This window comes from Bactrocera neohumeralis, chromosome 3 (assembly GCF_024586455.1).
Source record: "Bactrocera neohumeralis isolate Rockhampton chromosome 3, APGP_CSIRO_Bneo_wtdbg2-racon-allhic-juicebox.fasta_v2, whole genome shotgun sequence".
NCBI classification, from domain to species: domain Eukaryota; kingdom Metazoa; phylum Arthropoda; class Insecta; order Diptera; family Tephritidae; genus Bactrocera; species Bactrocera neohumeralis.
Genome location: NC_065920.1, coordinates 63,322,155 through 63,337,470, shown reverse-complemented (window position 1 = coordinate 63,337,470; position 15,316 = coordinate 63,322,155). Strand labels below are relative to the sequence as shown.

At 36.1% G+C, this 15,316-nt stretch overlaps 5 protein-coding genes across 8 annotated transcripts in view; 2 read left to right on the top strand and 3 right to left on the bottom strand.

Annotated features, from left to right (window-relative positions):
* Window positions 1-122: 122 nt before the first annotated feature.
* LOC126752838 (U3 small nucleolar ribonucleoprotein protein MPP10) lies at window positions 123-2,760 on the bottom strand. The gene is made up of 3 exons (XM_050463831.1): window positions 2,557-2,760; window positions 757-2,491; window positions 123-343 (listed from the first exon to the last, which is right to left on the bottom strand). Exons 1-3 carry the CDS (start codon window positions 2,658-2,660, stop codon window positions 179-181), a joined length of 2,004 nt encoding a protein of 667 aa, XP_050319788.1. The 5' UTR covers window positions 2,661-2,760; the 3' UTR covers window positions 123-178.
* A 451-nt stretch (window positions 2,761-3,211) lies between these two features.
* Window positions 3,212-5,132, top strand: LOC126752129 (phosphatidylinositol glycan anchor biosynthesis class U protein). Its single transcript, XM_050462707.1, has 5 exons — window positions 3,212-3,440; window positions 3,503-4,136; window positions 4,205-4,476; window positions 4,543-4,685; window positions 4,748-5,132. The coding sequence occupies exons 1-5, from the start codon at window positions 3,320-3,322 to the stop codon at window positions 4,856-4,858; spliced, it is 1,281 nt and encodes a 426-aa protein (XP_050318664.1). The 5' UTR covers window positions 3,212-3,319; the 3' UTR covers window positions 4,859-5,132.
* Window positions 5,133-5,398: 266 nt separating this feature from the next.
* LOC126752130 (putative protein TPRXL) lies at window positions 5,399-8,254 on the bottom strand. The gene has a single exon (XM_050462708.1). The coding sequence runs from the start codon at window positions 8,244-8,246 to the stop codon at window positions 7,272-7,274; it is 975 nt and encodes a 324-aa protein (XP_050318665.1). The 5' UTR covers window positions 8,247-8,254; the 3' UTR covers window positions 5,399-7,271.
* A 36-nt stretch (window positions 8,255-8,290) lies between these two features.
* On the bottom strand, window positions 8,291-8,917 carry LOC126752131 (anaphase-promoting complex subunit 11). Its single transcript, XM_050462709.1, has 2 exons — window positions 8,669-8,917; window positions 8,291-8,571 (listed from the first exon to the last, which is right to left on the bottom strand). Exons 1-2 carry the CDS (start codon window positions 8,760-8,762, stop codon window positions 8,408-8,410), a joined length of 258 nt encoding a protein of 85 aa, XP_050318666.1. The 5' UTR covers window positions 8,763-8,917; the 3' UTR covers window positions 8,291-8,407.
* A 1,310-nt stretch (window positions 8,918-10,227) lies between these two features.
* The window catches only part of LOC126752035 (uncharacterized), an 82,243-nt gene continuing 77,154 nt past the window's right edge, over window positions 10,228-15,316 (top strand). The window contains exons 1-2 of one of the 4 annotated variants that reach the window (XM_050462566.1): window positions 12,983-13,109; window positions 14,519-14,621. The gene's annotated coding sequence lies outside the window, so the exon portion shown is untranslated. The other 3 variants (XM_050462565.1, XM_050462567.1, XM_050462564.1) reach the window with 3 other exon arrangements.

Sequence of the window (15,316 nt, the reverse complement as noted above, 5' to 3'; positions counted from 1 at the left end):
AAAAAAAAATATTTTGGAATATTTTTTGGATATTTTCACTAACACGTACATATGTATATGTATACTGTTGCATTAGATAGGCGCTTGGCCAACAAATAAGCGCACGTCAGTCATATGTACAAACGTAATATAATAAAATAAACTTCTTTATTATTAACAAAGTCCACAATAGGAGTTATTACAATTTCACTCTTTTCGCTGTCAACGTCTTCCCAGTGGATTTTTGCTTTTTGGCCTTTGCCGCTATGGCCGCTTGGCCCGCCACGCTGGTGGTGTCCTGCAATTTGGAGAAGAACGACTTGGAAGACTTCAATGCGCGCTGATCGTCGCTGGTGGTGTTTAACTGTAAGACAGAAAAAAAGTATTAGAAAACAAGAAAAAATGTTAACATGGGTTGCGATGACACTGAAGGGTATATCACAGGTAAAAAAAAAAAAAAACTAAATAAGCTGTTGGTGCGATCTAAGCAATTTGATCTCCGATGGTCACATCTTCCATAATAATCCATGCCAAATTCCGTGAAAATATGAAACAGATGAGGTTCCCAGTGACATTGGGGTAACCGGAACGGACCCGAATTTTTATCCGGCCAAGCACTTTCAACTCGACAGAATTCTAAAAATTCTAAAGCCACTCAGCTCGTTGTTGTTTTTGTTGAAGCGTTGCCGAGTTGACAGTGCTTGGCCGTCAATACTCAGCTCGTTATCCTATTCAGTGCATAAAAATGAATGTGGTAGTAAAGTAAATAATTAATACCTTCTCGACATTGCGATGCTTTGTGAGTGACTTGAGCAGCTTGGCGTTTTCCTCCTTCTTTGTTGGCGCTATGCCCAACTCCTGCTTCTTCTTGCTCTTTTCGTCCAATAGTCGATTGATAACACGTTGCTTCTGCTTCTTCTTGCGGCGCTCGCGATTCTTATCCGTACGATTACGTTCTGTTTTGCCGACCAGCTCATTCTTCGGTCCGCGGTAGACCTCTTCGGGCGCTAGTAGTTTAGCATCGCTTATAGCTACTGGCGCTACTTCCTCCATATTGACTGCCGGTGTGTTCGTGATGATTCTGGCCTCAGGCGCCACGGGTTTCGGTGTAAAGTGGAAGTTCGACAGCGCATCCAATTTAACGAATAGTGCACGCATAAGTTGTTTAATTTCTTTATGCTCTTTCGGTTCCTCCTCGCCAGCGTCTGCACGATTTGGATCGAATTTATCTAATTCTTTTTGATATTCTTTTTCGTAGACTTGCGCTAGCGATTCCTTAGACTTTTCTTGATCCAATATCAATTGTTTGCGGAATTCATGTGGGGATTGTAACGGTTTTAATTTCGGCTGCGGATCATCCCAAGCTTTATCTTTAATCCGTTGCTTGATGATATCTTCCAAGCAACGTGTTGTGTGCTCAGTTATGACAGGTGCTGGTCGTACGGTTGATTCGAATTCCAGCAGCTCCTCAAGTAGTGAATTCGCCGGTCTGCTAGTGGCTTGAATTTCGCCTCTTAATTGCCATGGTTTTTCACCAAGAACTTCCTCTTCATACTCCCGTATGCGTTGTTGCAAACGCTCCTGTCGTATTTCGAATGAAGATTGTGGCATTGGTTCTTTATGATCTTCCTCATCTTCGGAATCATCAGTGCCTGAGGAGGCAGGTTGTAAACCTTCATTGCGAGTTTTTACTTCGTTATCACTGTCAGGATTTTCATCTTCACTTTGCATATTTTCATCCTCGCTGTCATCTTCAGCATCTTCTTCTTCGTCATCTTCATTTCCATCTACACTCATATCTTCATCATCCTCACTTGGCACCTCTTTGAAATGATCCTTTTGCTTTTTGGTAGGTTTTTCAAGACTTACGTCTACATCTTCATCTTCTTCGTCGAAAAAGTCTTGGTATGTTGGATTCGCGTCTTCATCATCCTCCTCTTCATCCCCTATACCCAGATCATCCGCAAAATAGTCCACCGTTGCATCGAGCGCATTGTCACCCTTTTTATTTTTTCGTCGCATCTCTTTAGCGTCTTCGTCCTCCAAAAATGCTTCCATCTCGCTTAACTTAAAAAATTTATCATCTACCACGGATGTGCGCCCCTTACGTTTCTTTTTGACTTCTTGCTTTTTTTGAAAGACTTTTTGTTCTTCATCGCTTTCATCATCGACCTCGCCGTTAAATAAATCGGCGTCGCCCGAATTATCTTTCGCTTCGCTTTCACTTTGCTCTAACTCCTCTTCTATTTCTTGATTATCATCCTCATCCAGTCGTACCTCCAGTTTCTCTTCCTTAAGTGACAATAACTTTGAGGCATTTTCTACTAACGCTGTTAGTATTGTATTGTTGCGGAGCTCCAACTGTTGCCAAATTTGTTCTTCATCCATGTCCTCCACAACCAACTCCGGCAGTATTTCAAGCGCATTCTTGCTACTTTCATCGTTTCGTACACACGCTTGATACGTTTTTTGTAACAACGTTTTTATATCTTCCTGCTTTTTTGATGACGAACTAAAATATTAGAAAATTATTATATTTTGTTTTTGTATGTTTGTTGCACCACGTGCAATTCTTACACAAGTAGGAATTGTGTTGGGTCTTCAGTTATATTCTTGAATTCAGTAGTTATTTCGTTAAGCGCTTCATTATCGAGAAAGTTATCCTTCTCAACAGTCCCCATTATTTGTAATGCCAATCAATTTTCTCTTATTTAAATATATTTTAGCAAATAACTTACACAAAATTCTATCAATCCCGATGTAAATAATGCTTGATCTTCTTAAGCGTGAATTCACAATGAGCAAATGGTGAAGAGTTGCCTGACTAAGAAGTATGTATATCATGGACAGAAATTTTGAAATACAACCCATCAAGTCCGGCTGCCGAAATTCCAATGGATTGAAACTAATTCATATAAATAGTAGAACTTTTAAGCCCTTGGCATAAAAAAGGGATAAAAAATCACATACACAAGAGTTTCGTTTGTAATTGTCAATTGCTACTTAAGAAACTCATATAAACTTTAACAGAAATATTTCTGCATGCTGTTGAGTGATAACTAACTTCCGAAAAAAAAAATTATTAATTTTTATAGAAATGTGGATACGGATAAATTTTTTATAAATCAAGATTGAACATTTTTTTGATTAAATTCATAAAAATCCTGTATTTTTTGAATTTTGTTCGTAATTGTAAATATTCCCCACTTGGCAACCCATAATTTTCATATGTTTATAGAAAGCCAATTGCAATTTGCTCGTCAGAATTTGTTTGTTTAATTGGCGTTCAAAAAATATTTTGCCGGTGGATAGAAATAATTTCGAAATATTATAATAAAATATGGAAAAAAGGTTATTACTGCTGGTGGCGCTTGGTGGCCTAACGCGCTACTACTTGCATAGCTTCCAGTGGATTGGTGAAAGAGTTGAAGTGTCAACGCCTATAAACTCCTACAAACGAGGTTTGTCGGCTTAAAATAGTGCAATTAATATTCATTAATAATTTCAAATTTCACACAAACAGTACAAGAGGGCATATATCTATATGAAAATGGCATAGACCCCTACATCGGTGATGTCGTACATGAACTGCCAATAATTTTAGTGCTGCTTGTACGGATTTTTGGTGCGATATCAAGCTTTGTGCCACTATTCTATGTACTAGTCGATTTACTAACAGCTACGCTACTATATAAGTTGGCACAAAAATTTGTACGCACGAAACTTGTTGAGCAAAAAGCGGAAGCACTAGAGTTTGCCGTAGGCACAGAGGAGTTACAAGTACAAGCTTCCGATATGGATGTTATACCGCGTTGTGTATTACTAGCTTACCTCTTCAATCCATTATCATTACTCAGTTGCGCTGGTCTCACATCGACAGTATTCAGCAATTTTCTGCTAGCACTTACGCTCTATTTTCTCGTGCAACGCCAGTTATTACCTTGTGTTATTTGCTTAGCACTGGAAACAATGCGTAATCTATATCCGTTGGTACTCATTGCACCAATTGTATTGGTTTTCGCACAACGCTCAAAATCCATTACAACCGGTGCCATTGGTGTTTTGACGTTATTCGCAGCAGCTTGTCTAGCAGTCACCGGTTTGAACTATGCGGTAATACATAGCTGGAGCTTTATAGATGCTACACTTGGTTTTATGTAAGTGTTGATTTTTATTGTCTGAAGTAACAATTTTAATTGTTTTTTTTTTACCTTTTTACTCTTAGTTTCTTTTACCGCGATTTACAACCAAATATCGGACTTTTCTGGTATTTCTTTACGGAAATGTTCGAACACTTTCGCACAATGTTCCTAATCACATTCCAAATGAATGCCACCGTCCTTTACCTCGTGCCATTATCACTGAAATTGCGCAAAGAACCCTTGTTGCTAGCCACAGTGCTGATTGCATTAATGTCTATATTCCGTTCGTATCCTAGCGTTGGTGATGTTAGTTTCTATTTGGCTCTGTTACCGTTGTGGCGTCGTTGCTGGAAGTGTAAGTGTGCCAACGTTCATTCATTTGTGAGAACAGAAAACAAATTTACTTTATTATAAAACACAGTTATGGCGCATAACTTTGTGGTGTTCTGCTTTTTCGTGGTCACCTTATCAATGATGCCGGCGCTATGGCAATTATGGATTTATTCCGGCTCGGCGAATGCTAACTTTTATTTTGGCACAACGTTAGCTTTCTCCACAGGACAAGTAAGTATTGGTATTTTGTTTATAAAAATATCTTTTTTTAAATTATTTTCAATGCCTTATAGATATTCTTGGTAACCGACTTGCTGTTTGCGCATGTCAAACGTGATTTTTGTCTACGCAACGGTTTAAAAGTCTACATCGATGGCAAGGAAGCAAAAATTATTTTAGAGTGAGCAGTGCATGTCCTATTGCACCAATACCGCGTTTGCTTCTTGAATCTAACAATAGTACACTTAACTTTTGTTGACTGCATTTATTAGTCAAACGTTACGTATTGGCTGCTGCATTGTGAGGTTGATTTATGGACCCTGGAAATTTAGTATTGAATAAATATCTACCCTGCATTTTATGACCGTAGTCAGGAAATTTGTAGTGAATGGCGTATGTTTAGTATTAAAAAAAAAAAAGAACAAAATAAAATTGCACATATAATTATACTTAAAATAATCTGTGAAGTAATTTTTATTGGCAAATAATTGTTGGTCACTTCGAACTAAAATGTAAACAATGTGTACCAATAGTGTGAAAAAAATATAAAAACAATGAGAATAACATGTCTTGATACGCTTCCAATTCACAATTGACATTGCAATAGTTATTCCATGCATAGGAGAGTAGCGATGCGCTGCATTACAGCACCAACAACACATAAGTAATTTGACATTTAAAACCGGTGCTTTTTAAAACTAAACAGTTATAAATAATACACAAAATTCGTTTCGTTTAATAATTTATTGCATAATTCATATCAACGTTTCTCTTCTTCACATTTCTGCACTTTCATTATATTATAATTTAATAAGTTATAATAGGTTTAGTATGTAGTAAATATGCATATGTGTGATTCAAACATGTTTACAAATCAATGTATTTGGAGAAAATTTATAATTTTGAGTGCTTGTAAAAACAATTACACGCTTAGAAACAATTTTATATTAGGTATATCTGCGTTCTAGGAAAATCCGCTACAACATAATTTCTTTAAAGCAACATATGCTTCACACGACTGGCGCTTGTCAACCACCACCAGGATATTTATAAGGAAAATAGTTCGAGTATAAATTAGTGGAGTAGATTTTCTTATAATAGGAGCTTGATTATAACGATTGAACGAGAACAAGTTTTATTTTAGCTTAGCTTATTTTCAAAGTAGATTTTCTTTATTATTATTATGCATATATGTATGCGAATGCGTTTATTTATTTTTTTATTTTATTTAGCATTTATTTATTTTTTGTATAACTTGACAACGCTTATTAATGCGGATTACAATACAACTATAATTTTCGCTTTACTTATATGTTGCAATTTTATTTATGATTTATAAATTAATTTAAATATTTAGATCGATGTAATACGTCATATATGTATGTATATGCATTAATGATGATCTTGATTCGTTATTATTTATTAAACTGCTGCACAAGTGTACTTGATATTTCCGAAGCAATGAGTGACCTATTGCATTAACATTTCTTGATAACATTTACAGCAATGTAAGTGGTTAACTTGAAAATGTCACGCATATTTTTCCTTACGCTGTTCAGCGCACATGCATTGAGAACAAGGAACATTGCAGTCTTATGTTACGCATACGAATAATTTGAAATAAATTGTAAGTCGACTTGTGCAGCCGTTTATTATTTATGTATGTAATTTATATAATTGATTGCAATTTCTGAATATAAATTGAACGTCTAGTGCTACTTCGGTTTAGGTTTATTTATGGTATGTATTGGGCTAAAATCAGCTAAGATCGTTTTTGTTATCGTCTTTGTCATAGTTCCTAGTATAATTTTGTTTCGTTAAATGTGTCCACCAAGGGCTACAATGGAGTGGAGTGAATAATGACATCGCATATTGTCACAACACCTCTTCTATGCGTAAATGCAGCATGGTGTTAGGATGCAATGTGTATTTTGGTTACAGATGTGTGCACTTTCACGTTGTTGTTGTGCATGTGGGTTGTGTATGTAAGTTAGTGTATAGTGGAAAAGATTTTAACCGACTTTATAGCAATATGTATTAATCAATAATTTTCGTATATCTAAAGTTTGATATTCAATTCGTTACATTTTCTTTGTTTTTTAACCCTTTAACAGCAATATTTGGGAATATGTGTACAGTACGACACCGATATTTCATTCATTACATTTTGATTAGCTTACGCGCTTACTTACTAGATACAATTGCATGGAACGCACTGAATAAAACGCGCTATAATTTTTAAAATTAAACGCTACATTCTACCGCAAATTTTTACCGTTTACAAGCGTCTAAAATACACTTTCGAAATACGCAAATATTAAATCCACTGAATATATTTTGATTATGTTATTCATAATTGCGCTTCAACGTCTACGTGTTCGTTTTTCATCCTTAATGGCGACACAATCGCAACACATAATTGACAACATTTGTCTCTACGACTTGCACGACTATTCCCAAATGGCAACAAGCCTACACGTACTACACTCACAAACGTTTAAATAGTTTACGAGCTATAAATTTATGTTTAGAAACAACATTCTTGAATTAAGCAAATACTTTACGTTGCATGTATGCTTAATCCAAGAATGGGTTTTGTCATGCTGGTCTTTGTGGCACTGGTGTCGTTGCTGTGCCATTGGCTGCCGCCAATGCGTCCCTAGTCGTTTTGGGTCGTGTTGTTGGTGGCGGTGGCGGCGGTGCGCGACGCATACGTTGCTGCAGGATACGTGGCAGCTGTGGGTGTGTCTTTTGTGGTGCCGGCGGTAATGGCATACCGCCATGCTTACCCATCGAAGAGGTAGCCGATGAGGAGCCCGACGTGCCAGACGCTGAACTTGTTGAGGCGTGCGATGTTGTCGAGCCACCAGGTGGTAATGCTGCTTGTGCAACAATGGGATGTTGTAATTTCAATGGTTGCGCTGAATATGATTCCTCTTCCGCCTCTGATGTAAGCGAATTAGTGTCAGATGGCGTTGGTGAGGGTGATGGCGGTGAAAGCGCTTCTTGTTCTTGTAGAAATACACGAAATCCCTGAATCGATTCGTTGAGTGCCCATAATTGTGAGAGTAAAGATAGATCTAACTGACGCAGTCCATACATTTCACGGCGCAATATGGCTAGTTGTGTGTCCAACGTACTGGTTGTGCTGCTACCACTGCCACCACTTAGCGAAATTGATGTGCCACCATTATCGGTATTGGTATTTGTGGGCGTATGATGACTACTGTGCGACGAAGATGCGCGACTGTGTATACTTTCACGATCGCTCAGCGACTCTTGTGTCGACGACAAACTACCGTGTCGGTAGTGATTACGAGTGGCGGCCGCCGATGTTGAGGGTCCCAAAAAGAGATCCACACTCTCGACACCGTGCAATGCATGATGATGCTGATGATGGTTGTTTAACGGTGACGCCGTATTCGAGTGCGTTGCTGAAGAGGCGGCCGACGAAACGCCTGCAGCAGCTGCTGTGCTTAAACTTTTTGGCAGTGGCGGCAAACCCGGCAAACATAATTTATTCAATTCACTATCCATTTCACGCTCACGTGAACGTTCCTTTGCTAATCTCATGTGTATATCGTGTTTTTTTTTTTTTAATATTAATGATATCTATATAAATTTGTTATTGATTTTATTCGCGCTTTATACTCGCATATAATACACTATAATGACTTTTACGAAATTATTATTATTTTATTTTTCTTTTGCAAATAAGCAAGTGTTGCTTTTGCTCAATGTATATTGAATTTCCAGCTTTGGCGACACATGGGACATTGCTTATTCATAGTTTGCAAATTCAACCACTTAACAATGCAGTGCATATGAAAACAGTGTGAGCACACGCCCCACACTAAAGGACAATCGTCACCAGGTAGCGAACACTCCGGACAGGTACCTATTATAAAAAAAATATGAAATTTATTTGATTTTGTTTGCATAATATTTATGTATATTTAAAAATTTGATTTGATAAATGGTGCTCCGGCACTTACTCTCGAAAGACATTCGACAGATGCCGCAATTTTCATCATTTGCGATCCATCGCCAAGTTGCTACACCAGTCCATGATTTAATTGTCAGTTTCATTTTGTAAACATTAGAATCATTGAGTACAATAATTCAAAATACGCAGCACAGTATTTGTTTATAAGTAGCGCACAAAATAAAATTTTCACGAAAATTTTCACACTTTTATCCTGGCCCTTTTTATGTTTTCTGCTTCTGTTACTTCGGTAGAGTTGCCAGATAGCTTTTTGCTAAAAGCTAGGCGAAAATCAGTTTATGAAAGATAGTGTAAAGGAAAACAGCAAAATAAGGCTGCCATACACAAATAATGTAAAGAAGTAATAGTTAAAACTAATTTCAGTGGGTTTTTTAATATTTAAATTATAAAAACCGAAGTATGAACTAAATTTTAAAATTCAAAATATTTTAAATTGGCTTTTGTTTTGGGAATTTCATTATTTTCTAACATTTATGATTTAAATTTAAATTTCGCATTAATTTTTGTCTGCAATTTTGTGATTTTTATTCATTCATGACCCAGAATCACAGTAGAACGGCAAATTGACGAAATATAAGACTAGGAAGTTGCTGTACATTGAAAATTGAAATATTTATCTTTTAATACAATAAAATTTTGCCAAATTTGAAACCACGAACTACGGCACTAATTGAAAATTTTAGTATTACGGCTCAAACCCGGTTCGTTTGATAAAACTTTTTTTTCATTGCTTAAAATAATTTCCCTACACACTGGTAACACCATATTTACCGCATATGGTGTTTGTCTTAGCTAACTTGCCATTGTGCGGCGAATCGCATGCAGAGCAAAACAAAAAATATCAACGCGAAATGAGCAGTAAGAAAAGTAGTTATTAATTAAATCTACTACAAAATTTAGTGAATAACTGTGTATATGTTTAAAAAGTTTCGAATCGAGTTCCAAAAAGCGTGTGACAACTGTAAATTGTCATTAATGGCGCTAAATCTATAACTGCAGTGATTTGTTTTGTTTGTTACACAATGGGCGTGCGATGGTTTCACAAAATTTTGTAGGAAACCAAAACTTGTTTTGAAAAGCAGTTATTCTGCCCGCTAGTGCGGCGCAAAAGCGTTATATCGATTGCATGCGCAACAACTGCTGACGAATATTAAAACATTGAAAGCCGTCACCTTGACAATCAGTGATCCTTGAAGAGGTTAACAACACCAAAAAAGCGTGGATTATCAACTAGTGTTGTGTGTAATAAAGTTGTTGCTTTCATTTAACTAAAGTGCGCCGGTATTTTATGTGCAACAACGGAAAATATTTAAACGTCAATTGGTTTCCCTTTTTAAATTTTATTTTGTGGTTTGTAGACCAAGGAAGTGCAAATGCAATTTATGCATAAATATATAATAAAGTGCTTATGTGTTGAATTTATAGTGAAATCATTGTGCAGTTTGTGCTTTTTTAAATTATTTTTCCAACAGTTTATCATATTTTATTTGTGCGGCTTAGTTGTTTTTGTTTTGTTTTCGACATTCATTATTGAAATGAAGAGCCTCAGTTGCTGCGCGCGCATTCCCATCTTTGGCCGCTCGCTGAAGGGGGTTGAAACGGGCTGAACGCTGCTCAATTGCGAATTTTGGATAAGGGAACTTATTACGAAAGCACTTGGCTGCCCCGGAAAAAGAGGTATGTACCTAAACACATACATGCATACACATGTGTACGTGTACTTATTTTTGCGAATGTGTGCTTTTGTATGAATGCCTGATGTAGTATGTATAAATTAAGGTGACCAGCTAAATTAAATTATTATTTTTTTTTAGTAAAAAAACATATTCCTTTTTTCTCAGTAGAATGAGTGATGGCATGACTTAATCGTGGCAGGACTCCGTTCCCACGATAGTCGGGTCTACGTAACCCGAATGGACTCGGATTTTTTTCGATCAAAAACACAATTCTGCCGCTACAACAACAACAACATCATGGTAGAACTAGTAGAAAAAGTCATCGTAAACTATTTGTTTTATCTGAATTCACCTTTTGCGTATATGGCAATTTATAATAAAAATTCCCCCATATAAAATATGAAGTTCGAGTGAGAACGAAGAATTCTTTCGATGAAATCTGAGCGCAACCTACAGCAATTTTCTTTGATGATTTTTGAGGTTAAACCTCCGAAAGTACAGCCCGTGGCCGGATAAAATCCGAATCAATTCCGGTAACGTAGAACCGGCTGTTGTGGGAATCGCCTTTCTCGTAAATACTGGACCTATTAAAATTGTGTAGATCTGCGCACTGTTGCGATTAAATTGATAGCTGTTCTTATGAGAACTTTATCACGAATTTCAGTTTAGATTTTGGATTTAGAATTATGGTATACAAATCTTGGTATTTCCATATATCCATGACTGGAGACAAATGATGTAACCCGGATCCAAAACATATCTTTCGGAAAGTCCATTTCGTTGAATTTTAATAAGCAAGGAAGATTCACTGATCTTTTCATGCAGTGTATGAAATTTAATACTATCTATCTTAATGTTGATGTATTCAGGGGAATAGCAATTGGTTTTCCACATGATCGATAATTTTTTTTGGCTTAAGGTACATTTTAAGGGCTTGAAAACGTTACTAATTTGATAGAACGTTAAAAAACCTTGTTCAATCCACTTTAGTATTGTTGTTGTTGTAGCGGCAGAAATCTGCCGTGTTGACAGTCCTTGGCCGGATAAAAATCCGGGTCCGTTCCGGTTACGTAGACCCGACTGTTGTGGAAACGGGATCCGCTTTAGTGTCAAAGCATTTGGGTCAGTGGGTAAACTATGTTTTTCCAACTGGGAGATGATGGTATGGAGACTATCGCACGTATCTAGTTGAATATTGTTGTGTTTAATAATATCTGAAAGAGAAATTTAATTCCCATTTCCATTTTCCCAGAAAAAATGTGAAAGGTTGGACTTTTTGAGGGCTCTAAACTTTCAAGTCCTAAACAGACTTACATACATATGTATGTATGTTACTACTTGTAAAAATACAAGAAAATATCATAGCTTAGGTTATGTTAGGTAAATATGTTGATTTTTCGCGAGCTCATGGCCGACAAGTGTCTGGAGCTGGCTACAATCTCTTTTTCTTCTTCTTTATTGGCGTAGACACCGCTTATGCGATTGTAGCCGAGTTAACAATAGCGCTGGAGTGTTTTCGTCCATTCGGACAACATTACCTAGCCATCGTAACCGCTGACTTTTAATTTGCTGAATTATGTCAATGTCGTCATATATCTCATGCAGCTCATCGTTCCATCGAATGCGATATTCCCTGTGGCCAACGCGCAAAGGACCATAAATTTTTCGCAGAACTTTTCTCTCGAAAACTCGCAACGTCGACTCATCTGTTGTTGTCATCGCCCAAGCCTCTGTACCATATAGCAGGACGGGAATTATGAGCGACTTATAGAGTTTAGCTTTTGTTCGTCGAGAGAGGACTTTACTTTTCAATTGCCTACTCAGTCCGAAGTAGCACTTGTTGGAATGAGATATCCTGCGTTTGATTTCCAGGCTGGTATTGTTGGTGGTGTTTACACTGGTTCCAAGATAGACGAAATTGTCTACAACTTCAAAGTTATGACTGTCAACGGTGACATGAGAGCCAAGTCGCGAGTGCGACGACTGTTTGTTTGATGACAGGAGATATTTCGCCATGCCCTCGTTCACTGTTAGACCCATTCGCTTTGCTTCCTTGTCCAGTCTGAAAAAAGCAGAACTAACGGCGCGGGAGGCCGATGATATCAATATAATATCTACTCCAGCCAATTCGCGGGATTCAACTTTAGTTTGGCGAAAGCTGGACGTTGAGGAAAGTGTCTAGATGTTCCCATGTAATCTTCACCCCCTGCATTTTTGACAAATTGCCACCTCCAAAATCTTTATCTTACCCGCGTGAGTGCCGAGGGGATTTTTTTTAGGTAATATCTTTAAATGCAGTAAATATTTTGCTTAACAACTAGTAAAGCACTCGCGTAGCTAAAGATTTATGAACTGGTCACTCTTATCGCCGGCGCAGACACAACACACACAACGCTTATGCGGTGCTTTTGGCCAACTTCCGAAATGTCGATCAGGCAACACATCAGCTGTACCTAAATATTTACATACGTATTAACGGCAGTCAATACCGACAGCGACCAACAACAGCAACGAGAATGCGACGACGACGACGACGGCAACGACGACCGCCGCAGATAGCAAAACAGCTAACAGACAGCAGCCAGCTCCGTTCAGCTCCAGCTCCAGTACTAGTGATCAGCAATTGTCGGTGACGACGACGAGCAGTTAGTTGACGACTGTTGAACTCGATACACGCGAACAAAGTAGCGAACTTGGCGCAAAACGACGTATAATTGGAAAATTGTGAACGGACGTTCAAACGAGAAAAGAAAGGTGATTAAATTATTACAAATAAATTAACTAAGGAAACACACACTTAAAACGAAGAAGTGACCAAAGCAGTGAAGTGTCTACGTGCGTGCGTTCAATCGTTGTGCATTGTCTAATAAGCAGCAGACCGAACGGACTAACCAAAACGCAAACGTCGTGTCTTGTGATCGCGCGGCGGTACTTTTATTTTACGCGTCTATACATACATATGCGTGTGAATGTGTATGTGGGCATTAAATAAAATATTAATAATTTGTGTTTTAGGGCTTTGCTTGGTGTTTTTAGCAACACTTGTTTTTGTTTTTTATACATACTTTCTTCTTCATTATATTTTACAATTTCGGTTGTTGTTGTTTTTATTAATATTCTTCCTTGCTATATTTTCGTTTTTTCTTTTGCTGTTCTCTATTTGTTTTGCGTTTTATTACTTTTTTTCTTTATTGTTTTCTTAATTTTTGTTGTTGTAGTTTTTATTATTATTTTCTCTTTTTAATTTTAGTCGTTGCGCTTTAAATTCATTTTTTCATTGTTTTCTATTACTAATTTTTGTTGTTGTTGCTTTTTAAAATTTTTTTATTTCTTTTAATTTTTTTCATTCTTTCTCATATTAATTATTTCTTTTTGTTTTTTTTTATTTTTTGTTTTAATTTTTATTAATATTTGTTGTTGTTCTTTTTATAATATGTTGCTTTGTTCTCTGTTATTAATATTATTTCGTTATTTTATTTTATTATTTGTTTTTTGTTGTTATTTCTTTAATTTTTGTTCTTTTTGCTATGTATTTATTTGGTTTCTTTCATATTATTTTTCGTTTTTTGTTTTATAAGTTTTTGTTGTTGTTTATTTATGAAATCATTTTGTTGTTGTTGTTTTTAATAATTTTTTTAATATTCGTTTATATTTTTTGAAATTTTTGATACTAATGTTTTTGTTATTGCTTTTTTAAATAATTTTTGTTGTTATTGTTTTTGAGGTTTCGATCATTTGTTTTTTTTTGTTTGTATAAATTTTTGTTGTTGTTTTTAAAATAGTTTTTGTTTTTTGTTTGTATACATTTTTGTTGTTGTTTTTAAAATAGTTTTTGCTTGTTTTTTTTATTAATTTTTGTTGTTTTTATTAATTTGTTTTGTTTTGTTACTTTTAAAAAATTTTTTGTTTTCGTTCAAGTTTTTTTAATTTTTGGATATTATTTTTTTGTTGTTGTTGTTTTAATAAAGCTTGTTGTTATGTTCTTATAAATTTTTCGTTATTTTTTTCGGATTTTTGGAACTCATTTATGTTGTTGTTTTTTTAAGATAATTTTTATTGTTGTTGTTGTTAAATTTTTTTATTGTCGTTTTTGTGGTAATTTTTTTGCTTTCTTTTCGCTGTGTACTCCTTTCTTCCCGTTCAAAAATAAAAACAAAACAAAGAAATAAGTATAACAACTACAAAAAAGGTGTTCAAGTGCAATCATAATACATAGTTGTATGTACATATGTACAAGCGTATGTACCTGCTTATAAAGATAACAAGGTGATTACGCATTTTATTGCAACCATCGAAAGTTTATTAATGTCTAATAACATGTTGATAATTTCAATTATGGCTCACTGTTACCGGCTAAAATAAATCAAAATGTCCACATGCACACATACACATACAAAAACACCCACACATACACACCAATGTATGCATATACACTTGTTGGAGGGATGTATGTAGATAAGTAGCAAATTGCGAAACCTCAAATCTTAGGGAACAGTGAACGAACTGCGAAAATCTCAAGTGTGGCACCGTGCAACAGCACACACCAATCTGCATACTCGTGCAACTTGAAATGTGCGGCGAGCTCTAGCGGATAGCCAAAAATACATGTGTGCAACGGAAAATACCAAAAAAAGCACAAACAATCCCCGGAATGCCAAAAACAACATGATCCATGCGGTGAATGGCTCTGGGCTGTGTGCATTAGCCGCAATGCGGTCGCGCTGCTGCAGTGTCAGCAAGTCTGTTTTTGTTTAGCCAATGCAAACCACGAGTGCGTGTGTGTAAATAGCTGCGGCGGCGATTGTCAATCCGAAATAAATTGTGTGTGAGAGTTGAAGTGAAAAAGGCAAACAAAAATGCAATATTTAATTAAAAAACTTAAAATGAAAGAATTAAATTAAAAATGTAAAAAGAAACAAAATAAAAAAAAAACATTACAAATAACTTAAAAAAATAGAAAA